Here is a 27,220-nt window from a genome sequence, read left to right on the forward strand (position 1 = left end):
ATAGCCTCCGAAACAACACAGAGAAACCCTGTCTCGTAAAAACCAAAAAAAAAAAAAAAAGTGCCTTTGTGTATACACAATATATGTGTGCTTTGGTATGTACCAGTGCAGGCACATGTGCCCCGAGGAAAACCTCTGTTGTTGGTCCTAGCCTTGTTTGAGATGGTCTGAGGATTCCTGCCTCCCAGATCTCCGTTGGGTGGGTCCTCAGGCTTATGTGGTGTCAGCTCTTGACCCACTGGGCCACCTCCCCAGCCCTCGACCCTCATTCTTATTATTCACACCTGAAAGCTTCCCAGTTTCATTTCTTGTGTGTTAATTTATTTGTGTGTCTTTGCAAGTACATGTGTGTGTGGTGCCTGTGGAGACCAGGTGTGAGTCAGGTCTTCTGCAGCTGGGATAACAGGTGCTTGTGAGCCTTTCAGGGTGGGTGCTGAGGACCAACTCAGGCCCCCTGTAATAGCAGCAAACACTGTCAGCACTGAGCCACCTCTCTAGCCCTCATTTGCTAGTTTTTGCTTTCATTCATCTGTTTATTGCAGCTTGAGAGCTTCTTTTGTGAGCAGGTCTTCATAGATGCGTGGGTACGGTAACTACAGAGGCACCTGCATCTGACTGAGAGTTGTGTCAGGTCAGGCATTGTAGCAGATCCTCTGCTTAAATCGTAACACCTTTTAGGGGTGGGGGGGCTGGTGCTAGGAGATACTCTTTCTGTGCACTCCAAGTGCTGGCATGTCTTGCCCCCCAGCTCCTGGCTTGTTTTCTTTGTTCTGTGTCACATCCATAGGAGATAAAGAATGCCTTTTTGTGTGTGGATCGGGTTGCTGTGGCTCAGTAAGTTGAACATCTTGCCCAGAGTCACGCAGGTGAGGAAACCTGAGAGCAGAGCTCTGTCCTGGGCTGTATGTGGAGCAATACTTCTGTCTGGCCTTCCCAGACTCCTTTGGTGCTCATTCTGAGTTAGCCTCTCGGTGTGTCTGTCTGTCTCTCCGTCCCTCCTCACCCCATGCTCACCGCTGCAGCATGTTCTTTGCTGTGACCCCGCCTCTCAGCTTGCTCTGTGTCCACTCTATACAGCGTGTTTGATCTTCCTAAAGCCGTTTCACTACGCCACTCCACAGCTCAGGAGTGAGACTGGCTTCCCTTTGTCACTGGGTTCAGTCATCCGTCCCTGCCTCTCCTGCCTCTCCTGCCTCTCCTCCTTACTTCCTAGTGCATCTCACTGTGTTTACACTCAATAAGTAATTGACTCTGCGTGGGGGGCAGTTGCATCATAAAGAGAAGTTGTGGGCTTCCCTGCAGAAGGCTTTATAGTTTGACAGAAGAACCCAAGAGGATACTTTATGTCTCTGTCCATTCTGTGTTCTGTGTTCATACCTTAAATGGCTTCTGTGTAGCCCCAAACCAGGCAAAAAAGCTCCACAATTCAAGGCACAGTCAGATGTTTTCCAATCCACCTTTCTCTGTCTAATTTTGTATACTATTTATTGTCTATACATTTGAAGATTTTATATGTGTGTATATTATATATAAATAAATTCTGCCAGGAAGTACTTCTTTGGAATTCTGTAGTTTTAGTACTCCTTGCCGTACTTTTTCTCATTTGAGTCCTGGGATACTGATGCAGACACGTCAGGTATTCCCATTTGGCAGAATAAACGGCTCTCAAGAAGTAATATATCCCAGCCGGGCGTTGGTGGCGCACGCCTTTAATCCCAGCACTCGGGAGGCAGAGGCAGGCGGATCTCTGCGAGTTCGAGACCAGCCTGGACTACCAAGTGAGTTCCAGGACAGCCTCCAAAGCCACAGAGAAACCCTGTCTTGAAAAACCAAAAAAAAAAAAAGAAGTAATATATTCCTGTATTGCCAGAGCATCGTGTTCTTAGACCTGTGTCCTCAGGTGTAAGTTCTGACTGACCTAGAACTCATGATCTTCCTTCTGCCTTTTTTTTTTTTTTTTTGGTTTTTTGGTTTTTTCGAGACAGGGTTTCTCTGTGGCTTTGGAGGCTGTCGGGAACTCGCTTGGTAGTCCAGGCTGGTCTCGAACTCACAGAAATCCACCTGCCTCTGCCTCCCGAGTGCTGGGATTAAAGGCATGCGCCACCACCGCCCGGCTTCTTTCTGCCTTTTTAGTGCTGGGATTGCAGGGTTATGTTTTTGTTGTGTGTTTCGATGGTAGTGTGGTTTACAGTTTGGTCTTGGAAGCCTGGAGCTAAGTGTGGAATAGTGAGGGGTAGTAGAAATACCAAGTATTCTAGAGCAGGTTTGGGCTCTACTTGAGTGAGAGTGGGTCTCTAAACTTCAGTGTCCTTGTCTGTATCATCCCTGACCTGCCCCTGAATTATTGTGAGAGCCAGCTGATGATGGTGTTCTTAGCTAGTTTTTATTGAGTACTTAGACTTACAAGACAGTTATTGTGCTAAATGCTCTTACTTTATTTAGAAAGACTTATTTTATTTAGATATGCAGATATATAAATAAAATATGTATATGTACATATTCATTGGCAAATTTAAGATTTATTTTATCCTTCATTATGTGTATGGGTGTGTGCCTGTGTGTGGGCATGTGCACATGGGGAGGTCAGAGGAGTCAGACTCCCCAGAGCTACCTGATGTGGGTGCTGGGAACCAAACCCAGGGCCTCTGCAAGAGCTGAGCCACCTCTGTAATGCTCATGAGTGTAGATTCCTGCAGAGGCCAGAGGCATCCCATCTTAAGCTGGAGTTACAGGTGGTTGGGAGTAGCACGGCGTGGGTGCTGGGAACCAAACTCAGGTCCTCGTCAAGAACAAATGCCTTTAATCACTGAGCCATCTCTCCAACCCCTGTCCTAAATATTTTGTTACTTTTTAAAATTTTATTTTATGTATATGAGTGTTTTTTTCTGCATATATATGTCTGCACCATGCATGCACCATGCCCTCTGAGGTCAGAAAACGGCATTAGATCCTCTAGGACTAGAACTGAAGACAGTTGTGAGCCTCTGTGTAGGTGCTGGGATGAACCTAGGTTTTCTGTAAGAGCAGCCAGTGCTCTTAATTGCTGAGACATTCTCCAGCCCCACTTTCTGTCCTACCCACTGAACCATCTGCTGAGTCCTCAAGTGATGTTTTTGAAATGTGTTCTGTAGACTGCAAATACTCTGAATGGGTTTAGTATGATTGCCTGGGGCAGAATGTCCCTGCCCTCCTGTTCGGTGGGGAATAAGGAAGGGAGAGCAACCTGGGCAGAAGTGGTCCTGCCCGCCTGGGGCAGTGCAGGGAGTAAGGAGGGGGGAACAACCTGGAGACTGCAGGGAGACAAAGAGGTGATTTCTGATGGTTCTGGGCACAAGTGACGATACAGAGAACATTTGAATTAAATCTTTAAGTTAGCATATAAAGCGATGGGTTTCATTATGGCATTTTCACACTTACTCATCACCTTAGAGAACTGTTTGGGGGCCTCGTTCTGCTGTTGTGGCTAGTGGTCAGAGTGGCAGAAGTTACAGTTTTGTTGGTGAAGGAAGACAAGTATATCTGGGGATCTAGGTCCACATTACAGTCAGGGGACCCAGTGGTTAGACCCCAGGCTAACTTTGCTTATGGGGTAAAGACCTTGTTGATTCCCAGTCATTGACACATGAGTAAATAATGGAGGTGGTATGTGGAGACCTCACTAGAGTGAGTCGTTTCATGAAATTAACAGCATTGTTTTTAAATTATGGAGGTAATATAACGTTATTAAGGAATTTTGTGAAGTATACAACTATAAAAAATAAATTAGTTTAGCGTGGCAGTGGTGGCCCATGCCTTTAATTCTAGCACTCAGGAGGCAGAGGCAGGTGGATCTCTCAGAGTTCGAGACCAGCCTGGTCTACATAGAGTTCCAGGACAGCCAGGACTACACAAAGATACCCTGTCTCGGGGAGAAAAGCAATTGATAATAATAAATAAATACATACATAAATAGATGAGCTTGTTGGGTCTGATGTTAGGAGACAAGAGGAAGGATACAAGAGATAGGGACAGAGGTAGAGCATTTGACTGTGATGTCTTGGGGATCAGAGCCTGGCCTGACACAACAAGCAGAAGAGGAGGGGCTGTGGGGACCTCTGCCATGTGAATGCTGCAGGCGTAACACTTGATGTTTGGGGACCTGCTGGAGCTTTGCATTCTAGGGGTAGAGGCAGCGATGGGGATATACAGGTGAGGAAGTAGTGCTAGAGCAGTGTACTTCAGTGCTGAGGCTTTGTGGGTGGCCCCAGCCCTGGGTTCTAGCCGGTTTTGTCTGGCCCAGGTGAAGACGGGGAGCACTAGGACCCAGAGGCCAGCATGCTTCCTGACAGTCTAGAGCAGCAGCACTAGCGCAGAGTGAGACTCATCAGCTGGCAAGCAGGGCTCAGTGTCTCTGGGTTCAGGAATCCTTGGGCAGTGGAAGGGACTTGCTCCTCAGCCCTATCACTGCCCCTACCCCTGCCGAGGGAGGCCCATGGATGGAGGGAGGTCCGTGCCTGATGGCTTCTGAGCCCGTGCATACGGGCCCATCACCCTGACCCCTCCTGCCTAGGTTTCTGTCTTTTCTCTCTGTCTTTGGCTAGCTGGGGGAGGGGGTAGAGTCCGGGTGAGCAACATGGCCCAGAGCAAGAGGCACACGTACAGTCGGGTAAGTGGCCTCAGTCAATGGGGATGGTCCTGGGAGGGCTGCTAGAGCAGGCCCGGGTGCCTGTGGACATGACTTGTGTGGGGGCTGGGAGACAGGCCGGCCCTCAGCTGAGGCACTCACACACTGGGCTTCCAAGGAGCCTTCAGAGCCCTGATACTAGCAGGCTGGACCCCCTGCACCCCCAGTTGGGCCCTAACTGGGACCTTCCAGGCTTGACCTCTGACTCCAGCTGGCCCTGAAGCTGGGGCTTGTGCGGGTCCAGTCTGTCTCCCACAGGTGAAAGACCTTGCAGTGAGGCCCTTTCCGGATACTCTGCTGTCTGTCCCTGGGCTCTCCTATCTGAGATGAGATTTGCATCCATTGATACAACCACCTGATTCTGAGAGGCGCGTAGGGAGGTGTAGGAGGGGCTTTTCTGAGTTTGTGTCCAGCCTTGATGTCACTGGCAGTTTCCTTTATTGTTAGGCCCATGATATCCACACTGTCCCAGGTATGGTTTGGGATCCCCACATCCTTAGGAGCTATGTCCTTACCTTCCTGGCTGGGCTTTTTGAGGAAGAGAGTTAGGGAAAGACAGGCTGGGAAGTGTTTTGATGTCCCTGGCTCTGGGAGGACTCCTTTCTGAAGCCTGTGTGCAGAGGGTGTGGGGTATCAGGGAGGACCCCCTGTATCTTCAGGCCTGGCCAGCTGTGCAGAGGGTGTGGGGTGTCAGGGAGGACCCCCTGTATCTTCAGGCCTGGCCAGCTGTGCAGAGGGTGTGGGGTATCAGGGAGGACCCCTGTATCTTCAGGTTTGGCCAGCTGTGCAGAGGGTGTGGGGTGTCAGGGAGGACCCCCTGTATCTTCAGGACTGTGGGGTCACATTTTCCTTGCCTTACTTGTTTCCTGCAAGCTCTTTGGTTCATAGAACAGCTATTGCTAAAAATGGCTTAGGTGTGATTTTCCTCCAAATCACGGTCTGATTTGGGACCTAATTTCATGTGTGCAGTCATCACGGATATGTAAGAATCTGGGAACTTCCCAAGGACAGGGTTTTTGTTTATTCCTTTGCCTGCCCAGTTGAATTACTGAGCAGGGTCTGAGGACAATGAGGGGCTAATTTGAGGTACTTTGTGTATGTGTTTTTCTTTTTGTGACAGCATGAACTGGGGAAGGATCTCTAGAGCTTGAGGGAGAGTGAGCAGAGCAGGACAAGGACCAGGAAGAGGGAGATGGATGGTGAATGGGAGTAGTCAGTCGTCCAGGAATGTCAGGTGGACATGTGGATGGAGTGACAGGACTCTTGTCAGGAAGGAGAGATGGTGGCTTGAGGGCCTGGAAAGAGGTGCCATTCTGTGCCTCTGAAAAGAAGTAGTTGGATGTGCTGGTGTGTGGCTGTGATCCCAGCATTCGGGTGGCTGAGGCAGGAGGATTGCAAGTTCTAGACCAGCCTAGGGTAATAGTGATATCCTGTCTCAAAGAACAATAAGAAAACATTTAAGAAACACACTCATGCGCACACTTACTTAGAAGGAAATGGATGGAGTGGAGAACCCAGAGAAAGGCATTTGAATTCCAAGGAAGATGGAGGACAGTGGGGAGGACCACCCTGAGCCACCACTTTCTCAGCTCTGGTTCCTGAGGCAGGGTTGTGGGGAACCTGGTCTGAATTGAGCTTTCTGCTTGTACTTATTTCCTCTCGTTGGGGGCAGTACATCCAAGAAGCAGCCATATGGTGACGTTCAAAGATCTACCAGTGAATCCTAATTTGTTATACAATTTAAATTCTTAAGAATTCTAGTAGATTCTGGAGGATTTTGGAATGCCTTTTAAATTTCATTTAAAAAATTTTTAAAGATTGTTGTTATTGTTCATTTTCATGACATTATTTCCCTTTGAGGTTCGTCTCACTGTAGGTCAGGTTGACCTGGAACTCAACCGTGTAGCTCAGGCTAGCCTCAAGATCATGTTGATCCTGTTTGAGCTTCTCAGGTGCTGGGGTTACATGTGTGAGCTATCAAAACAAGCTTTTGTTTCTTGAAACAAGGTCTCATTATGTAGCTCACGCTGGCTTTTTACTTATTACATATAGTCCAGGTTGACCTCAAACTCATGGCTACACCCCTACTTTAGCATCTTGGGTGTTGATATCCTAGGTGTAAGCCCCTGTACCTGGCTTTGGAGAAATTTTGGTCATGCCACTGATGTTTTTCAAAGGGAAATTTGTGGGCTCACTTCACCCTCAGAATGGAGTTTAAGGAGATGACGTGTTATTTTTCAGTCCGGGATCCTGTCTGCAGCCTCTGACTGCATGTGTCTGCATATGTCTCTTTTTCAGACTCCGAGTGGCAGCAGGATGAGTGCCGAGGCCAGTGCCCGGCCCCTTCGGGTAGGCTCCCGGGTAGAGGTCATTGGAAAAGGCCACCGAGGCACTGTGGCCTATGTTGGAGCCACACTCTTTGCCACTGGCAAATGGGTGGGTGTGATCCTGGACGAAGCAAAAGGCAAGAATGATGGCACTGTCCAGGGAAGGAAGTATTTCACATGTGATGAAGGCCATGGCATCTTTGTACGCCAATCCCAGGTAACTCACCGTTTTTGTGTGTGCACGCATGCACACACATCTATTGCTTGTGCCACTAGTGTGTAGGTTCTCCTTTTTCCTTGGTGGGACACAAGGCTGTGGTTGGGAGAAGGGGAAATCACCCTTACCCCAGCTTGCTTGGGAGCTCAGAAGGGACCCATATTACAGGCATTCTTGATCTGATGGCAGTCTATTCTTTGGCTCCAGATCCAAGTATTCGAGGATGGAGCAGATACTACTTCCCCAGAGACTCCTGATTCTTCTGCTTCAAAGGTCCTCAAGAGAGGTACTAGCTACACACTGAAGATGTGTCTTCACATCCAAGTTTTTTGCCCATCTCCTATCAACAGGGCGTCAGCTCTGTGCTCCTTTGCTCTGTCCTCCCTATCCAACTGAAGGGGTCTTTCCCCCTTGCCCTATGTATAAATGTACTTTGTTGCTGTTTGCCTTCTACAGAGGGAGCTGATGCAGCTGCAAAGACCAGCAAACTGGTGAGTGGTTTGGAGGCTGTGATGGAGTAGCAGAGAGAGGGAGGGAGGAAGACCCAGGGCTACAGGTCAAAGCAGTGGATAGGTCTAAACTGAACTTCTAGTGGTCTAACTTCCCCAAGAAGGACATTTTCTGGGTATGAGTTGCTACATCAGTGCTAGAATAAAGGTGGCAGAAAAGACTGTTAGGGTCAAATGGGATTTAGCTGAAGGAGATTGGAAGGACAGGCCTAACCCCAGTAGTGTAGCCAGCTTTCTGCCTTCTGGTGTCCAAAGATGCCAAGACCTGAGGGTTTCAGGGTGGGGTAAGGTGGAATGTAGTGGGAGAAGGATTTTTTTGCTCACAAGTGTTGTTAGATGCATACAGAGGATCCTTTCCAGCTCCCTGTGACATCCTCTGCAGATGGTTGGGAGGTACCTCCAGTTTCTCAGAGCTGGGGTGAACATCCTTGAGGGACCCCTTCTTTGCCCGGGGGATTGAAGTTTGCCTGACCTCCTCACCCTTGCCTGTGCTCACCTCAGTTGGTATTAACATTTGTGTACAGGACGTCTGGCCAGGCAGTCTTTCTCTAACTCTGCCCTTTCCTACTCCTCATGCAGCGGGGACTGAAGCCCAAGAAGGTGGTGTGTTTACTGTTTGGGTCTGGGTGGGTGGGTGGCCTGTGAGCCCGTCCTGCTCTCCTGCATGTCCCTCCACCCCACTGCTGCATGCATTTGTGTGTAACTATGGGGCTGGGATGGCCAGAGGAAATGGCATTTCGACTCCCAGAGTACCTTTGAGGGGAACAAGTCCATGAGGTTCAGGGTCCAGGCCAAAGCAGCACTCACCAGAGACAGTTTCTACCTGCTCTAGACTCCCAGCTAGACACTCCAGGTGCCGATGGCAAATCAGAGCAGCTGGTCTACAGTGAGTTCTCACTTAACCAGGCTTAGGGGCGATGGCAGGACATATTGGGGGAATGGAGCTGGGAAAGTACTAGATAAAGAATGATTGTACAAGGAGGAGGGGGCCAGACCTCTGAAGAGCAGTTGGGAAGTCAGAACTTTGTCTGCCTCCCTTTGAACCAGTGCTGCCACAAATGCACCCCCCACACACACACGCCTGGTGACCTTTTACTGCCCTCCCTAGTCTAGTATGTGTCTGAGGCCCACCCCCAGGATCCTGACTGTACCTCCCTGTCCCTTCCACAGACTTTTCTCCAGGTCTTTTGAGAGGGTCTCACTTCGTAGCTCATGCTATCTTGAACTCATTATGTAGACTAGGCTATCCTAACCCTGTGGCAGTCCTCCTGCCTCAGACTCCTTAGTGCTGGGATTACATGTGGGTACCACCATGCCCGGCTCATCTCCGTGGACTTTTAAACACTTAAGTTGCTGCCATGACCACTTCCTCACACCAGCCCTTGCCCTGGGCCTCTGCCCGAGTTCTTTCTGCCCTGAATGTGCCTATGTGAGCCACGGGTGCAGTACTGTGAGCTCCTTGATGCCAGGCTGTCTTAGGCCTTCCTGATGTTCCATGGGAAGCTTCTGGATTGGGATGGTGGGAAGGGGAAGAAAGCGTCTTTTCAACTCCTGGTGGGCATCGGAAAGACTTGGGGTCTTACCATGGTAGAGGCCACGTGCCAGCACTTGTTTTAGGTCCTGGGTCCTGGCTCCCCGTAGGAATAGGATTCCAAGGCAGATAGTGCTCTAGAGGATGCAAGTCACATCCAAACGCACGGGGACTTGCTTCACCCTTGACTTTTGTCTTGTGGTTGGTGTTCCAGTTCACCTCAGGTCCCTGAATAGAGAAAGAAGGGCATGAAACCACAGTAGGAGGCTGGAAGAGCTCTGGCTGCAGGCTGGCATGACCCTGGTTAGGGGTATGAGCAATGCCCATGTCCTGGTGAAATGTGACAGCCCCACCTCAACTGCTTACACTAAAAAGTGTCACCTGCTCTCTCCGGTCAAAGCATATCATTTAGCCAGAGTTTCCCTTGTCATCCCACATGGAACAGGGAACGAGATCCAGAGCAAAACCAGTGTATGTGTGTTCGTGTGTATGGGTGTTTTGCTTCCATGTATGTCAGTATGCCATGTCTAAGCAGTGCCTGCAGATGCCAGAGAGGGTGATGGACGCCTCTGGGACTGGAGTTACAGATGGTTGTGAGCCACCAAGTGAGTGCTTGGAATTCAAACTGAGTTCTCTGTAAGAGCCATTAGCTCCCCCAAACCAATGTTTTGAGAGGGAGAACATAGGCGCCTCTAAAAATACCTGCCCTTTCTAGAAAGTTTTAGACACAGGCTTTCATCTCTGTATAGCTTGGAGAGGTGAGGGAAGAGCCCAACACTATAATTAGAACTGTTGCTGCTGCCAGTGGTATGTGCCAGGATTCCCTAGTCACTGCACTCTTCAGAGCTAGGGGCTGGAGGGGTGGGTGCTCTGACTATGTTTTCCTGATAAGAGACTTAAGGGTATCACCAGTGGATGTGATGGGGTTGCCAGGGGTCAGAATGTAATTATGAGAGGTTGATGGAGCCGATAGGCCCTCTGTTCACATCCACAAATTCCCTGACTCCGTAATGTGCCATTTCTACAAAGGCCCCTGGCCCAGCTTTTTGAAGCAAGGTCTTGGAGTTGGAGGGGAAGAAGAGGGTGGAGCTAGAACCTTGTGTGACAGAGAGGAAGGGCGGCTTTGCGCAGGACTGAGTCCCATCCGGAGGAGGAGCCACCCGGTTCTGGGTGGTTGCTAGGTGACCTAGGCCTGGTAGCTCCACCCCCATGGAGCTGAGGAGGGTGGGTGCATGACGTCAGGTGGAGCTGCTGCTGCTGCTGCTGCTGCTGCTGCGGCCACTGAGGCTGCCATCAGCTTAAGCTGGCGACCTGGGCCAGGCTAGGCTCCGGAGCCTGCTGAAGCCTGCCGGAGCTCTCAATCGTCTGCTGCCTTGCTGCGCACCTGCCAGCGCCTCTGTGTCACCGCAGCAGCCTTTTGCAGGCCCGGAAGCAAAGCCTGCATTGTTGGGATTTGATGCACTAATCTCCTGTCTCCGCCGCCTGTCCCTCCCTCCGTTCGTCTGTCTTTCCTCCTGTGTTTGTCTGCCCTCCTCTGTTCTCCCTCTCTTTCCTCTCCTGGCTTTCTGTGGTTTTCTGCAATGATGAGACAGGCACCGACAGCCCGAAAGGTACTCTTGCTTGCTCTGGTCCTGCTGCCGGGTTGCCAGGGCGATGGAAGCAGGCTGCTGGGGTGGGGGTGGGGGCTGATTGACTTCATCAGTCTACCTGGCTGGGGGAGGAGGGTGAGGATGAAGGGGGGCAGGGAGAGGTGTGTGTCACTACTGTGCCCCACCCCTGGACATCTGTTTCTTGATCTACTTGCTTTGGGCTCTGATTGAGGGTTGTAGGCCGTATGTCCAGTGGCCTCACAGGCTTGGGCTTGAGGCAGCCTTTACTGCAGACTCACTTGTGAGGGTTTCCAGGGGTCCAGCCTGAGGCAGCAGGTTAGGTGTATCGGTGCTTGAAGCAGGCCTGCTTACCAGCCTTTGCTTGTTCTCCCAGCATTCCGCCTCCCCAGAGTTTGTGCTAGGGAGTTATCAGGGTAGGATGAGGACCTTAGAAGAGTTTTTGACTCATAGCTGTGGTGAATTAGTCCTGACTAGAGGGTGGACGTTGGTTTTCTTGGATTCGGTGTCTGCTGAAAAGAGAGCTCAAGCCGAATCTTGTCTTTCCTAGAGCCGTGAGGCACAGCTAGCAGTCCCCTGGGATTTGGAGCTAATTGCCCCTTTGCTATTTCGAAGTAACCCAAAGGCCTCCTGGGTCACTTTTAGAACACTGGTTCCTATGTGCTCTGATCACCCCCATTGCTTTCCTCCAGCTGGGAGGGTTACTTTGCTGAGCTGTGGGCTTTTACCGATGCAGTATTCATAGTCCTGACACCTGAGCCCTCTGCCTCAGGGATAAGCCTGCTACAAGACCCAGACCTGAGAGGCAGGGACACACACACACGCGCACACACACACACACACCTTTTTTCTGTCTTAGGAATTAAGTTCCCATTTCTGGATGTATGGTACTCTTGTCATGGGCTGGGTCCTTGGGTGTCCTCTCTAGAGTCTAGCACTTGATGGAAGAGGCTGACTTGGGAAAGTCCTTGGGAGTGATGTCTGGGCGGGGCCTCTAGGCTGGAGTGGGAGATCCCTCACAGAAGGCCAGTCTCTGGAGACCTTGCCATCTGCTGCCTTTGCTCTCCTGTGGCTCAGCCTAGAGACAGGACTTCTGGGATCTGCAGGGTATCTGAAGGGTGAGGCCTACAAGAGTTGAGTAAAAATGGGGGTACGCACAGGGCAGCGGGAGTTGTGAGCTCCTGGAGTGGGTACAGTGGTGATTCCCTGAGGGAGGCGGTGGGATGGGGTTGGTGGGGCTGGCTCTGTCTGTTGCTGCTTCTGCTCTCATTGCTACCTCTGTCCTTCTGCCATGACCCTTTCTTTCCTGACACTTCTCTTCTGGCTCCTGTTGCCTGCCCAGACCACAACTCGACGGCCCAAGGTGAGAACAAGCAGGTCTCTGTAGGCCATGCTGAGTGCACACGCGTTTCAGGCATATGCATGTATGTGGGCATGCATGCATGCTAGCAAGTAAATGTTGGTTATCTGTACAGAGGGCTGTCTTTGAGGTGAAGAGCAGCTTGAGGCTGGTCACTGAACCCTTTTGGAAAAACGATTTCTCATCCTTTTTTTATTTTTATTTTATGTGTATGAATGTTGCCTGCATGTATGTATGTGTACCGCGTGTGTGCCCTCAGAGGCCAAGAGAGGGTGTCAGATCTGTTGGGAGTTGCCATCTGCGTGCTGGGAATCAATCCTGGGTCCTCTGGAAGAGCAGCCAGAACTCCTTAACTGCTGAGCCGTCTCTCTAGCCCTGGAAACTTCTAATCCTTAAGAGGCCATCTTACAGTCTGTCATGTCCAGGCTGAGAGAGCATCCCTCATTGTGGGATGGGCACTCAAAGTCTATTTGTACGCCAGGGATAAATACTACCCAAGGCCCCATAGATTACCTAGGCCTCTTCACTGACACCCACGAGTGGAGATTGGGTGGGGGACTGGGGAGCTGGGATTGACATGTGACACAAACTTGTTTCTAACTTAAATTAAAAAAATAAAAAAAAAAAGAGGCCATCTTAGCCTGTTTGATTGAGTAGGGGAGAGCAGTAAGAGAGATTATGGCCAATCATGACAGGCTTTGGCCAGCTTTGAAGGGTAAGATTAAAGGAAGTGAGGATCTTGACAGTACACAGTATCTGGGTAAGGGGGGGTGAGTATCTGCAGGCTTCAGGGTGGGAGCATTTGTGGGGACTGTGGTTTTCATGTGTCAGCTCACCAGGAGAACTTTGGGGTTCAGCATTGCCAGGGGTAGCAGTGTCTACTCCTGTGTTTGTGGCTTCCTGGAAGCTGGCCAGCTCTCCACTCTAGCCTTATGGAGTCCTGGATACTGTTACTTGACTAGAGCTTTGTCCTGGAGGAGGAAGCGCAGGGATATACTCTGCCCTGTTTCCAGGGTGGTCTGCCTACCGTTCCCAACTCAGCCCAATAGCCTATAGAATCCCTTGACATACACCAAATGAGTGACATTCAGCTCAGTTCCCAAGACTTGGGGGGGCTTACCAGGGAAGCAAGCCTGAAACCATACTTTTGTTCCAGCTCTCTGGAACAAAACGTGACAATTGAGAACAATCCCTAATCTGTTCTTTGCTTCTGGAAATGACATTGAGGCACTTTTCTCTGCTGGGGGAGCTGGACATGGACCCAGCACAAGGATGGGAATGGGAGTGTTAAGAAGTTGCTAGAATGATCACATGTGGGTCACAGAGGAGAGTTCTGGGGCGTAAGATCCTGCTCTGAAGGTCATGCCAGAGCGAGAAGAGTGTGTACACAGTGCCAAGGGAGGCACCTTATAATCTTATGTCTCCCATCCTTCCCTCCTTTTCTCCACTGTCCTTTGTCCTGTTGCTTCTGGATCTGTCACTGTCCCCCTCCGCATCTTGGCCTCATTGTGCTTTCAATGCTCTCTGCCTTCTCTCCTCTGCCTCCTTCCCATGCTGTCTCTCCTCTCGCATTCCCATTTTCTCTTTGTGGCCTGCCCTTGTCCTCTTAATAGCCTACTCGCCCAGCCAGTACTGGGGTGGCTGGGGCCAGTAGCTCCCTGGGTCCCTCTGGATCGGCATCAGCTGGTGAACTAAGCAGCAGTGAGCCCAGTACTCCAGCTCAGACCCCGCTGGCAGCACCCATCATCCCCACACCGGCCCTCACCTCTCCTGGAGCAGCACCCCCACTTCCATCTCCCTCGAAGGTAAGGTTAGAATCAAGGCACCCAGGCGCCTGTGACCCCGGCGAGGTGCTGGGACTTCCTTAGGGTTGGGGAGAGCTGGGACTGAAACAGAAAGCACTAGTGGGGACATAGCGTGTGGGTATCTCGCTCTCGACTGAGCCATCCTTTCCTCCCCACCTTTTAGACTTCCCCTGATGTCGTGTGCCATGGTTTCCTCTTAGGTGTCTGTACGCCGCTTGCTATTGATTCTCAGTCCAGGGAGATGTTTTTATCCATTCTTGTCTCTGCTACAGCTCAGTGTTGTTAGGGTGGGGTGGGGTTGTGCACAAACCATGGGGCCTCCCTCTCGGCAGGAGGAGGAAGGGCTGAGGGCGCAGGTGCGGGACCTGGAGGAGAAACTGGAAACCCTGCGTCTAAAGCGCTCAGAAGACAAGGCAAAGCTGAAAGAGCTGGAGAAGCACAAGATCCAGCTGGAGCAGGTGCAGGAATGGAAGAGCAAGATGCAGGAGCAGCAGGCAGACCTGCAGCGGCGCCTCAAAGAGGCGCGGAAGGTGGGCCTCGGGGTGATGTTGGTGCCCGGGACGGGGAGGACCCCAAAGATGTAAACTAGGAACCAGGCTGGAATATAGGGTGCCCCAAGAGAAAGGGCGGCTTGGGACTGACTCGGCTCCAGCTCCGCCTGCCTCCAACCTCCAGGAAGCCAAGGAGGCCCTGGAGGCAAAAGAGCGCTACATGGAGGAGATGGCAGACACAGCTGATGCCATTGAGATGGCTACTCTGGACAAGGAGATGGCTGAAGAGCGGGCTGAGTCCCTGCAGCAGGAGGTAGAGGCACTGAAGGAACGTGTGGATGAGCTCACCACGGACTTGGAGATCCTCAAGGCTGAAATTGAAGAGAAAGGTAAGGCAGCAGGAACGGGGGGGGGGGGGGGGGGCCGGCGGGGGGGGGCGGCTGATGGCATAAGACCAGCATGGACACACTGTTGCTCTTCCAGGCTCAGACGGGGCTGCATCAAGCTACCAGCTCAAGCAGCTAGAGGAGCAGAACGCCCGCCTAAAGGACGCCCTGGTGAGGTAGGCCTTCTTCTGCCCTCTCCTGCCTGGAGTGGCGGAGTGGAACGCTCATTACCTTGTGACTGACGCATGCTTTCTGCCGTCTCTGTCTTCTCTTTGGCTCCCTCCCTTGCTCCTTCCACTTCCCCACAGGATGCGAGATCTCTCCTCCTCAGAGAAGCAGGAGCATGTGAAGCTGCAGAAGCTCATGGAAAAGAAGAACCAGGAGCTGGAAGTTGTGAGGCAGCAGCGGGAGCGTCTTCAGGAGGAGCTGAGCCAGGCGGAGGGCACCATCGATGAGCTCAAGGAACAGGTCTGAGTGCACAGCCCTCACCCAGACCCTGTGGTGAGCTCCTGTTGCCCTCTTCCCGCTAGGCCCTTACGGCAGCACCTCTCCATGGCCTTTCCTTTAACACAGGTGGATGCTGCTCTGGGTGCCGAGGAGATGGTGGAGATGCTGACTGACCGGAACCTGAACCTAGAAGAGAAAGTGCGCGAATTGCGGGAGACTGTGGGGGATTTGGTAAGAGAAAAGCGGAGCCCTGACTGCTGACCCTGATGGGGAGTATTTGGAAGGGACCTTCTGAGAGAGACTGGCTTCAGACCCTGGACCTTTGAGCAGGGCTTGTGGTAAGGGGACCATTCTGTCCCTGCCATCCTGACCCTGCCCGTGCCCTCTCCCATCTTTGTGGCGTCCAGGAAGCGATGAACGAGATGAACGATGAGCTGCAGGAGAATGCACGTGAGACGGAGCTGGAGCTTCGCGAGCAGCTGGACATGGCCGGTGCCCGAGTGCGGGAGGCCCAGAAGCGGGTGGAAGCGGCCCAGGAGACAGTCGCAGACTATCAGCAAACCATCAAGAAGTACCGCCAGTTGACCGCACACCTGCAGGTGCCTGCCTTGCCCCGTCTTCTGCAAACAGTCGTGCTAGGGCTCCCAGCACCCACTGTACCTCACTGTCTGTTCTCAGGATGTCAACCGGGAGCTGACAAACCAGCAGGAAGCGTCTGTGGAGAGACAGCAGCAGCCGCCGCCAGAGACTTTTGATTTCAAAATCAAGTTTGCCGAGACCAAGGCTCATGCCAAGGTCAGAAAAGTGGGCACCCTGAAGCCAGGTGTTGGAGAGTCCAGCCTGGGTTAGCTGTGGACTGACATGGTGTGGGGTTCTGGACTCAGGGTGCTTTGTGTGGTAGTTGTGGAAGGGTTCTGTCCTGGGCTTATTCTCGAAACAGAGGGCCTGCTGAAGCAAGGCATGGTGGCCCTGCAGCGTTCCCTCGGGGCTGAGAGCCCTCCTCCCTGTCCACCTCACAGGCCATTGAGATGGAGTTGAGACAGATGGAGGTGGCCCAGGCCAACCGGCACATGTCCCTGCTGACGGCCTTCATGCCTGACAGCTTCCTTCGGCCAGGTGGAGACCATGACTGTGTCCTGGTGCTGCTACTTATGCCCCGTCTCATTTGCAAGGTACGGCCAGTCAGTCACATGAGCAATAGAGTCTGTAGACTTGCTGTGAGCCTGGCGTTGAGGGCGTGAAAGGAGGCAGCAGGCGCCGTCTGCCCAGGGTTTTCAGGCAGGGGAGGTGTGCTCGGGCAGCAAGGCCTCAGTGACTGCAGAGCCAGCTGCCACATTCGGCCTCGCGCCTCCCACCTCCTGCAGATCAGAAGCACTTGGAGGAAAACCGTGTGTATGTACAATTGTTTCTTACTGTCCTAAACAATCCAGTGTAGCCGTTGTACCTCTTAGCTTGTGTTAGTAATTATGAGTAACCTAGAGGTGGATTAATGTATACGGGCGTGTGCACATAGTTTCCATGCAGATCCTGTGCATTTTACATGAGGTGCTCAAACATCATGTGTTAGTGTATACAGGAGGGGCCTGAAACCAGCCTCTGCCAGATAAGAGGAAACATCCAGGAAAGAGAAGTGGCCTTCTTGTGAGGCAGTTTTGCGGGTCCATTTTAGGCAAAGGTGAAGGTTCCTGAAGGGGAAGGAGTAACATTTAAACTAGATCATAGGTGACCAGGAGTTAGCTAGGGAATAAGTGGCAGGGTAATATTCTAGATAGACTGGGCGAGCAGCAGCTTTAAGTCACATGGTCCTACTGTCCTCCATTCTCTTGGCCATTCACAAGCTCCTGCCATCATGACCCTGCTCCTCTGTGACCTCCTGCCAATCTGAGAGCTGTTTCTGCTTCTCCCCTGTGTTTTCATACCCTCCACATAGCTGGTTAGCGTGCCATGGGACCCTGGGTCTGTGTTCTTTGTCCTCTCTTCCCAGTTCCAGGACCCTGATCTTTTTCCTACTGTAGGCAGAGCTCATCCGGAAGCAGGCCCAGGAGAAGTTTGACCTAAGTGAGAACTGTTCAGAGCGACCTGGGCTTCGAGGAGCTGCTGGCGAGCAGCTGAGCTTTGCTGCTGGGCTGGTGTACTCACTGAGTCTGCTGCAGGCCACACTGCACCGCTATGAGCAGTAAGACACACCTTACCCCGTCCCTTGCACCCTGGCCCATGGGCCTGGGATTGGCTGGACTGTAGATAATGCCTGGAGACCTTGGCCTCACAGAGCCCTTCTCTGGTCTTCAGTGCCCTCTCTCAGTGCAATGTGGACGTGTATAAGAAGGTGGGCAGCCTCTACCCGGAGATGAGTGCCCACGAGCGCTCCTTAGATTTCCTCATTGAGCTGTTGCACAAGGATCAGCTGGATGAAACTGTCAACGTGGAGCCCCTCACCAAGGCCATCAAGTACTACCAGGTCTGGGGCCAGAATTCAGGCTTGGGGAAGCGGCAGGGCAGGAGGGGATGTCTACCTAATGGGAGTTGTTGCCGAGGTATACAAGGTTTTATGTCTGTGGTTGGCTGCTTGAGACCCAGTTTACTCTGGTTTTATTTTTATTGTTGTTTGGGGGAGGTTTGTTGTTGGAGGAGGTAGGCCTAGTTTTTTTGTTTCTGTTCTTTTTGAGACTGGGTCTCGTGTAACCCAGACTGGCCTTAAACTTGCTATGTAGCCAGAGATAACCTTGAGCTCCTGATCCTCCTGCCTCCATCCCAAATAATGTGATAATAGGTGTACACAATCATGTCTGGATTAAAAAACAATTGTGTGTGTAGTATATGCGCACGTGTGTGTGTATATGTGTATCCTTGTGCCACGGTGTACATTCAGAGGTCATAGGACAGCATGAGGAAGTTAACTCTTTCCTTCCAACCATATGGGTCTTGAGGATTGATATCTGGTTGCTTGGCTTGGGAGCAAGTGTCTTTACTGCTGTGCTATCTCAGTGGTCGTTTTTTTTATAAGGCAGTGTCTCACTGTAGCCCAGGCTGGCCTTGAACTCTGAGGCTTTTGCCTTAACCTCCCCAGGGCTAGGATTATGGACCTCCGCCACCAATCCTAGTTCTCATCTGCTCTGCTGTGAACTTGCCTTGCAATGTAGCTGCCTAGAGGTTTTGGGAAGTTCAGTGTCCAGGGCTCACGCTCTAGTTGGGGAAGAGGACAGTCTCCTAGCCCTTGCCCTCCCATAGACTAAAGGCTGTCTCTGTGCCATTGCTCCTCAGCACCTGTACAGCATCCACCTTGCTGAACAACCTGAGGACTCCACCATGCAGCTGGCTGACCACATCAAGGTGACGTGTGTGCATCAGTGATTAGACTGCTGTAGGGATGAGGGAAGGAAATCAGATCAAGAGATCAGCGGAGGTAGAGGGCCCATGCGTTATGTGGGTAGTCATCAGAGGCTGGGACTTCTTAGAGATGATGACGGACAGAAGCGCTCACACTGGGGGCTAAGACCACGTGTTTCTTTCTGCACAGTTCACCCAGAGTGCCCTGGACTGTATGAGCGTGGAGGTGGGCCGGCTGCGTGCCTTCTTGCAGGTGAGGGCACATCTAGATCTGAGGTTCTCTCCGTGCCTCCCCCACGTCCCCCAGTGCTAATGCTGACTTGGCTCTGCATGTTTCCTTTTCCTGTGCAGGGTGGGCAGGAGGCAACAGATATTGCCCTTCTTCTCCGAGACCTGGAAACATCATGCAGTGACATCCGCCAGTTCTGCAAGAAGATCCGAAGGCGAATGCCAGGGACAGATGCTCCTGGGATCCCGGCAGCGCTGGCCTTTGGATCACAGGTTTAGTTTAGGGCTGAGATTGTGGGGGAAGGAAGCTAAGCAGAGACAGGAGGGGCCTAGGATCTGGTCAGGGAACCAAATTGGGAAGCCAGAAACTACGATGCTGGATCAGGTGGGCTCTTGACCTTATCCTGTCTCACAGGTGTCCGACACACTCCTGGACTGCAGGAAGCACTTGACATGGGTGGTAGCTGTTCTGCAGGAGGTGGCAGCTGCAGCCGCCCAGCTAATTGCCCCCCTGGCAGAGAATGAGGGGCTGCCTGTGGCTGCTCTGGAGGAGCTGGCTTTCAAAGCAAGCGAGCAGGTTGGCCTGGAACCTCGGGCTGTGGGACTTGGGGAGGCAGTAGCATTGCTGGCCTTTCACAGTTGCCCTTGGCTCTCGTAGATCTACGGGAGCCCCTCTAGCAGCCCCTATGAGTATCTGCGCCAGTCATGCACCATCCTCATCAGCACGATGAACAAGCTGGCCACAGCCATGCAGGAGGGCGAGTACGATGCAGAGCGGCCCCCCAGCAAGGTAGGTGGAGGTTTCTGGGGATCCAGTGGCCTGCAGAGGTGCAACTTGCAGAGCTGTCCTGGTTGTGGAGGGTGAGGAGTCTGGAGGGAGGAGTCTCCTGCCTAGAAGTCAGAATGATTTCTTCTTTGTGGGTGTCTCTGAAAGGAGGGCACAGGTGGTCCCTTCCCCTGCCTCCACCCTCTGACCCACTCTGTCTTTTAGCCTCCTCCGGTTGAACTTCGGGCTGCAGCCCTGCGTGCAGAGATCACAGATGCTGAAGGTCTGGGTTTGAAGCTTGAAGATCGAGAGACGGTTATCAAGGAGTTAAAGAAGTCACTCAAGATTAAGGTGCAGAGGACTGGAGAGATGGATGTGTGGTTAAGAGCACTGGCTGCTCTTGAAGGGACCCTGATTTGATTGCCAGCACCCACATGGTGGCTCACAATCATCTTTAACTCTAGTCCTAAGGGATCCAATGCCCTCTCCTGGCCTCCCCTGAGGGCAGCAGGCACATACATGGTGCACAGATATGCATGCAGTCAAAATACTCATACACAGAACATTCATCAATTAAGAAACCAAGGGGAAGGCTGGGGCGTGTGCAGGACTGGGCAGCTGCAGGCCCTGGCAGTGGGGATCAAGATGGCGTGGGGTTGGAGGAAAGAAGTGGGGCCAGTGACTAGGGGTCATCCGGGAGGGAGCCCCACATCCCATAGCCTGACCCAGGCCTGGGGCTTCAGGGAGAATGTTGGGGAACTAGAAGTGTTGCGTTGTCCAGGGAGAGGAGTTGAGTGAGGCCAACGTGCGGCTGAGCCTCCTGGAAAAGAAGCTGGACAGCGCTGCCAAGGATGCAGATGAGCGCATCGAGAAAGTCCAGACTCGATTGGAGGAGACTCAGACCCTGCTGCGCAAGAAGGAAAAGTCAGGCACCACTCTGGGGCCCTGTGTCCTCCACCTCTCCTGCTTTCTGTCACTAGTGACGCCTTTCTCCTGTAGTCTGACTAGCCATTTTCCTTCCCTAGTCCACTCACTGCATTGCTCCAGCTGTACTGGGGTTGTCCCTAGGGACCTGCTGTCAGGGCTGGAAAGACAGGGGCTGTAGGAAGGGACACGCCTGAGCCCAGGTTCTCTTTCACAGAGACTTTGAGGAGACAATGGATGCACTCCAGGCCGACATCGACCAGCTGGAGGCAGAGAAGGCAGAGCTAAAGCAGCGGCTGAACAGCCAGTCCAAGCGCACAATTGAGGGGCTCCGGGGCCCCCCTCCCTCAGGCATTGCTACCCTGGTCTCTGGCATTGCTGGTGGTGAGTACAGTGGCTGGGTGGCATTGGTCCAAAGGAGACTCTTGGCCTTAGATTGGCCTCAGGTGCCTATACTCTGGGTGTCAGCCAAGAACGCGCTTGCCCAGCTTCTCTCTGCCTACTGTCACCAGGTTTCGTTTGCCGTGAAGATAAGTTTTGAGACCCACTGAGTAAAGTAGTGTATTACCAAGACGGTCAGTGCAGTCACAGTAACAACCAAGTTAGGCTCTAGCTGTCCCTTCCGATCTGCCCAATGCCTTTTCATCCCACCCATGTGCAAGACAGGCCCGGCCACACTCTGGGCTGTCCAGCCTTGCCTGAGGCCAGTGTCTGATGGTCCCGCAGCGTGCCTGCTCCTGGAATTCCTCCTGGATTTCCCTGGCATATTCCCAGTTTTGCTCATGGCTTCTGTGTTGACCTTTGCTTAGCCTCTTGGTAGGTCAGGGAGCCTCGGTGGAGTTCTCTGTCTTCCAGGTTCCCAATTCCCTGGGTAAGAGGCTGCTGCCTCTTGCTTCTCATTGCCCTGGTTTGTTTCTGGTTCCCTTCAGTTTTGTACTTAACCTTTTCACCCCCAGAGGATGGTCTCCTAGCCCCATAATTAAAGCACCAAGGTCTCTGGGCTTCCCCCTGCTCACCTTACTGAGGGCTTGCTCTCATCAAAATTCTTGTCAGAGATACAACCTGAGTCAGGGAGGTGACAGTACCTTTGTGACATTGTACACCCTCAGTACAGACAGCTCCACATTCTTTGGGAGAATATTTAGACTCCCCATTTGGGTTGTTGTAGTTCAGGCTCTTGAACAAATTCTGCTTCTAAATTATGACATGCCCCATCAAAAGGAGGTCATTTGCCTCAGAGCAAGGGAGAGTGCCTCTGCCTTCTTCTCCCTAAGCCTGTAGCTGGTGAGCACTGAGGGGCGTCCTCTGCAGGGTTCCCCACGCTGTTCCTGGAGATGAAGCAGGAGGCAGGAAGGCCCCACCCCCAAATGCCTCCTGCACGCCACTCACACAGTGTGCGCCCACTCGTGGCCTGCCTCGCCCTCCTTTCTCATCCAGCTCTCACCAAAGGCAGAGGCGGGTCTTAGAGAGGACCTTGCTGTGAGGAAAAGGGTCTTCTGCATGTCATGTCCAGAGTCCTCTGTTTCATCCTGTCCCCCCATTGTCTAATCCCCCTCTCTCTTTCTGCTCCCCACGGGCTCTCCTGCACACAGAAGAACAACAGCGAGGTAGAGACTCACCCCGGTGGCTGGGGTTTACTAGGCCATGGGGGACTGGGACTGGGACTAGGGACAGCATGAGGCTTCTCCCCATGGCCCTCAGAAGTGGAGGTGGGAGGGGGGAAGGGGAAGAGTCCAGATCCGTCTCTGCAGCCAGGGCTGATGCAGCTGTGTGTGGCATTCACAGGGGGCAGTCCTGGGCAGGCTGCAGGTGCCTTGCCGGGCCCGGGGCCGGTGAAGGACTCACCACTGCTGCTGCAGCAGATCTCTGCCATGAGGTTGCACATCTCTCAGCTCCAGCATGAGAACAGCATCCTCAGAGTAAGGCGCTGGGCTGGTGGGGAGCGTGGGGCTGGAGCTTGGAGCATGCCTGCCCAGTGATGGAGAGCAAAGGCCACCTCATATCGCTTACCACGACTCCTGTTTCCTCCCACATCCTGACAGGGAGCCCAGATGAAGGCGTCCTTGGCCGCTCTGCCCCCTCTGCATGTTGCAAAGCTTTCGCTCCCGCCCCACGAGGGCCCGGGTGGTGAACTCGTAGCTGGGGCATTGTATCGCAAGACCAGCCAGCTGTTGGAGACACTAAACCAGCTGAGCACACGCACCCATGTAGTAGATATCACTCGAGCCAGCCCAGGTATGTGTTCTCCACTCCTGAGATGATGGTTGCAGCCTCTTCCTTCCCCCAAGGCTCCTCTAGCAGGGTTCAGTTTCCCTAGTTCTCAATCATAGTCTCTCCGAACACCCCCATCTCTCCTTTCTTTCTTCTCTCTCACTGGGGATTGAACTGAAGGCCTCAAGCTTGCTGGACTAACGCTCTGTAGCCCCAGCTTCTTACTTTATTGTTGGTTTTGATTTTCGAGACAGGGTTTCTCTGTGTAGCTCTGGCTGTCCTGGAACTCATTCTGTAAAGCAGGCTGGCTCTGAACACAGTGATCCACCTGCTTCTGCCTCCTGAGTGCTGGGACTGGAGTCATGTACCTCCATGCCTGGCACTTTTTAAGTCTTTTCAGTTTATTTTTGAAACAAGGTCTCAGTAAGTTACCCAGCCAGCCTTGAACTTCCTGTCCTCCTATCGAGTCTCCCCACAGCTGGGGTTCTGTTCTAGGCTTTCCCACCAGAGCACACTTTCTCTCTGGAGTGCCTGTGCTGAGTGGGTCCAGTACCGATGCTCCTGACTGTGTAGTTGAGCGGCTCGGATGGACCTTGGTGTCCTCAGTGTCCTTCCTTCCTCACAGCTGCCAAGAGCCCATCAGCTCAGCTTATGGAACAAGTGTCTCAGCTCAGGTCCCTGAGTGACACCATTGAGAAGCTCAAGGTCAGTCATACCCTGCCTTTCCCACACCCTTGGTAGAGCCACGCATTTCTGGGGTCTCTCTGGACCTGCTCCATGCTTTGCGGCACACTGGGGAGCGGGTGGGAGGGAAGGGAGCATTCTCCACAAAGTGCCTAAGTGGGATCCTGTTTAGGCTGGTGAACCACCGGTGCTGACCGGGCGTCTGTCAGCTGAAACCATTAGAACTCGAGTATTTGTCCGTGGTTTCTTAGAGGCCTTAGGAGCTGAGTTAGGCCTTAAAGAGTGAAGGTGTGTGAAGTATGGGGATGCTGGACAGGGACTGTGTCAGAGACAAGAACAAGAGTGTAGTGATGGAAAGCTAAGTCCCCAGAAGTAGCCTCTCTCTGAAGCCGAGTTCCCTGAATGAACCTGTCTCCCTCCTCCCCGCCAGGATGAGGTCCTCAAGGAGACAGTAACTCAGCGTCCTGGAGCTACGGTTCGCACTGACTTTGCCACCTTCCCTTCATCAGCTTTCCTCAGGGTAAGGGGGAGCATGCAGTGGGGGATGGTGGCACCATGCGGGGTGCTCCTGTGGGTTCTCCCCTTCCTCCTGGGTCTCGGACCCAGCCTCACACCTGCTTTAACTAGCAGGGCCAAGTCTTACGTGCCCAGAACCCCGAAGTGCTTTCCCACTTAGAGATTGGAATATTCCAGCATAGAAGTAACACCTGCCCTGACTTTTATACCCGGAGGGACTCAGGTTACCTTGTTAGACTCAACTGTTCTAATTTGAAAGATGTCGCTGTGATGTCAGAACTCAGAAGCCTCAGTGTCCAGGGGCTGCCACAGTGCTGGTACCCAGGACCCTTCTGGCCCATGATCGAGTTCAGCCCTGACCTGAGTCCTCTTTCTCTTCCTAACACAAGGCCAAGGAAGAGCAGCAAGATGACACAGTCTACATGGGCAAAGTGACCTTCTCGTGTGCGGCAGGTCTAGGACAGCGACACCGCCTGGTGCTGACCCAGGAGCAGCTGCACCAGCTTCACAGTCGCCTCATCTCCTAAGCACTCCTCCCCTGCTGTCCCCTTTGACCCATGGTCCCCCTGGCACCACGGTCCAGTGCGCAGCCGCCTTAGCCACTCGTAGGTTGAACCTGTGGACTAAAGCTCTTGCCTGGGTCAGCTTTGCCGGTCTGGTCAGGGTCCCGCTGCTTCCATAACCTGGGTTTGCCTGTCCACCCCTGGCCTCTTGTTTAATTTGCTGTTCAGCTGCCCCCTCTTTCCTGAGGGGCCTCAGGGCATTGGATGGGAGCTGACACCTCTCCACTAAGGATCGAGTGAGGTCTCCCTGACTGAGGGCTTCACCCCTTGATTAAAGTAACTTCTTTCTGCTTCACTGCTTTCTGTGTGCTTCTGAGTGGGGCTTGGGCCCACTGGTTCAGCACGGGTGGAGGAGGATTGCTGAAGAAGCTGTGTGGGCCACCGCCTAGTGATGGGGAAGGGCTGTGCCCCAGTACATGTGCAGAAAGCTACTCTGAGCAAAAGGGGATGGGAGGTTAGTGGGAGGGTGGGAGCCCCTCTCTCATCCAGCTCCATTCCACTCCCTACAACTTGGATGTTTTCGGTCCACTTTCTGGAGCTGGAGTGATATGGTCTTTCCTGTGCATTGACCCTTGTCTTTCCATTGGACTTGGGGCTCTCAGATCAACACTTACTAACCCAGGGAAACAATGCAAGTCACAAAGCTTGTTCGCCATGGGAGCTGCTGTTGTGAATCTTGGGATTTCTGGTCTTGATCTAGACCTGTTGAAATGCTTCCAGGAGGGAGACCACTGGGCCTGTTGCTATTCTAGAACTTCAGGGCTTAGTTCGGGTATTTACTGAGCAGCCCTTCCAAATGTTCTCCTATTGGCCACATGAGGAAAGATGTTCTCAAGGAGCAGTCGAGGGGACTGGGCTCAGTACTCAGGAGTGAGGCCTGGCTGGAGGGGAAGTAGCAGATAGGGAGCCCGGGGGCCTCATGTGCAATCAGAACACTCTCTAGGAAGGTCAGTGGACTGTGGCATTTGAATACCCTGTCTCTAGCCGTTCTTGCTGGGATTTCAGGTAAGTCCTTTGGAAAACTTTCCTCAGTACTCAAGACAGTATATATGGCTAATGCCGTTTTAGGTGCTAAGGCTTGGATTGCTATGTACCAGGGAGGCCTAGGATGTAGGACTTAGTTGCCATAGAACTAGTGCCAAGGGCTGGGCGGTGGTGGCGCATGCCTTTAATCCCAGCACTCGGGAGGCTGAGGCAGGTGCATCTCTGTGAGTTCGAGACCAAGCCTGGTCTACCGAGCAAGTTCCAGGACAGGCTCCAAAACAATACAGAGAAACCCTGTCTCAAAAAACCAAAAAAAAAAAAAAAAAAAAAAAAACTAGTGACAAGGGTTGCTCTGTGTGTGTGTGTGTGTGTACAGGTCAGAGAATAACTTCAGGAACTGCCCACCTTGTTTTTTGAGGCAGGGTCTTTCACTGGGGCTTTGGACTTGGCTGATTAAGGGATTTTGCCTGGCCAGAGAGCTCCAGAGATAGATGACAAGCTCACCACCTGAGCCATCTTCCCAGCCCCTAAGTCTGTCCAGGTTTAAATGCTTTCTTCTGACAGCATGCAGCTGCTTGTGCAGGAATGCCAGCAGCAGCAAACTGTTTACCCGCTGTCCACTGCCTCTCTTCAACCAGTCCTGTACACTGTCAGTGCCAGGTGAACCCTTCTAAAATACAAGCTGGTGGAGCTTCAGCTCCCCACCCCCAAGGGTCTAGGATTTACAAGGTCATCCACGGTTGGGTTCTGCCAATCTCTCCAGCCTCTTATGGGTCTGCCCCTCCACATGTGCCTAGCCTTGGTGAACCTCTGGGGTTCCCATACTCCCCTGCACTTTCTGGTCCCCTCCCCATGAAGGAGAAAAACCGTTTGTCTCCTTCACCGGTCTCCCCCCTCCCTGCCCCATCTCTGTCTTTTGGTTTTGTTTTGTTTTGTTTTCAAGACTCTCTAGTGTTGCCAAATGGGAAAAGTGTGGCTCCTTGGGTTCTAAGCTTTGTTCCAGGCCTGTGTGAAGTGTGAGTTGCTTTATGACCCAAACTTTTTTTTTCAAGATTTTATTTATTGATTATATTATTTATTATGTATACAGTGTTCTGCCTGCATGTATGCCTTCCTGACAGAAGAGGGTACCAGATCTCATTACAGATATGACCCAAACTTCTAATCTGTGAGTTTGTTATTTGCACAGTGAGGGACAATGATGCTTCAGGGCCATGAAGGTTTCATGAGATAGTGTGCCCTGCACACAGATCACTCACCTCTTTTAGTATGGGCTGCTACTATGCTGCATCTGTTTCCATGGTCATTGCCAAGTAACTCCTCTGCCTCCCCCCTTTGGGGTACCCTCCATCTTTTCATCCTCGGGAGAAGGGCCCGTGCTTAAGGAGGGCATGGGTTTGAGGTACCAATGGGAACGCTGGGTAGACGGCTATCTGTTGCTGTCTGTTTAGCACTTGGGTCTACCAGGTGTGGAGCTCTGCAGGAAGTGAGTTGGGAGTGTGCTCACCCGTGGTGGTTGAAGGAATGGATTGGCCAAGTTCACTGTCTTACTTCTGGTTACTTAGAAAATTGAGTGGAAGGCAAAGCTTAATTGCTAGTGCTTTCTTGGAAGATGCAGTCCCGGCAGCAATGAGGGAAAGGAGATGAAAGGCAGAGGTGGCCATTGCTTCTTCA

The 27,220-nt window shown here is 52.4% G+C and overlaps 1 protein-coding gene across 7 annotated transcripts in view; it reads left to right on the top strand.

Moving 5' to 3' along the window:
• Dctn1 (dynactin subunit 1) overlaps nt 1-24,857 on the top strand; it is a 34,744-nt gene extending 9,887 nt beyond the window's left edge. Inside the window, exons 1-32 of one of the 7 annotated variants that reach the window (XM_005078315.4) lie at nt 4,352-4,645; nt 6,962-7,207; nt 7,415-7,493; nt 7,664-7,698; nt 8,296-8,316; nt 10,840-10,857; nt 12,197-12,217; nt 13,828-14,019; nt 14,352-14,549; nt 14,695-14,899; nt 14,994-15,072; nt 15,205-15,364; nt 15,470-15,574; nt 15,751-15,942; nt 16,022-16,138; nt 16,363-16,515; nt 17,359-17,519; nt 17,633-17,801; nt 18,605-18,673; nt 18,861-18,923; nt 19,022-19,171; nt 19,314-19,475; nt 19,557-19,688; nt 19,890-20,015; nt 20,446-20,588; nt 20,806-20,972; nt 22,181-22,195; nt 22,374-22,507; nt 22,631-22,823; nt 23,425-23,504; nt 23,914-24,003; nt 24,389-24,857. In XM_005078315.4, the coding sequence (XP_005078372.1) occupies nt 4,613-4,645; nt 6,962-7,207; nt 7,415-7,493; nt 7,664-7,698; nt 8,296-8,316; nt 10,840-10,857; nt 12,197-12,217; nt 13,828-14,019; nt 14,352-14,549; nt 14,695-14,899; nt 14,994-15,072; nt 15,205-15,364; nt 15,470-15,574; nt 15,751-15,942; nt 16,022-16,138; nt 16,363-16,515; nt 17,359-17,519; nt 17,633-17,801; nt 18,605-18,673; nt 18,861-18,923; nt 19,022-19,171; nt 19,314-19,475; nt 19,557-19,688; nt 19,890-20,015; nt 20,446-20,588; nt 20,806-20,972; nt 22,181-22,195; nt 22,374-22,507; nt 22,631-22,823; nt 23,425-23,504; nt 23,914-24,003; nt 24,389-24,526 (3,846 nt within the window). In that variant the 5' untranslated portion in view covers nt 4,352-4,612 and the 3' untranslated portion in view covers nt 24,527-24,857. Of the gene's footprint in view, nt 1-4,351; nt 4,646-6,961; nt 7,208-7,414; nt 7,494-7,663; nt 7,699-8,295; nt 8,317-10,514; nt 10,858-12,196; nt 12,218-13,827; nt 14,020-14,351; nt 14,550-14,694; nt 14,900-14,993; nt 15,073-15,204; nt 15,365-15,469; nt 15,575-15,750; nt 15,943-16,021; nt 16,139-16,362; nt 16,516-17,358; nt 17,520-17,632; nt 17,802-18,604; nt 18,674-18,860; nt 18,924-19,021; nt 19,172-19,313; nt 19,476-19,556; nt 19,689-19,889; nt 20,016-20,445; nt 20,589-20,805; nt 20,973-22,180; nt 22,196-22,373; nt 22,508-22,630; nt 22,824-23,424; nt 23,505-23,913; nt 24,004-24,388 lie in introns of those variants that run through there. The other 6 variants (XM_040737674.1, XM_013119232.3, XM_040737673.1 and 3 more) reach the window with 6 other exon arrangements.
• The last annotated feature ends 2,363 nt before the right edge of the window (nt 24,858-27,220 follow it).

The sequence above is a fragment of the Mesocricetus auratus genome, unplaced genomic scaffold (genome assembly GCF_017639785.1).
Source record: "Mesocricetus auratus isolate SY011 unplaced genomic scaffold, BCM_Maur_2.0 Super-Scaffold_100676, whole genome shotgun sequence".
Taxonomy (NCBI): domain Eukaryota; kingdom Metazoa; phylum Chordata; class Mammalia; order Rodentia; family Cricetidae; genus Mesocricetus; species Mesocricetus auratus.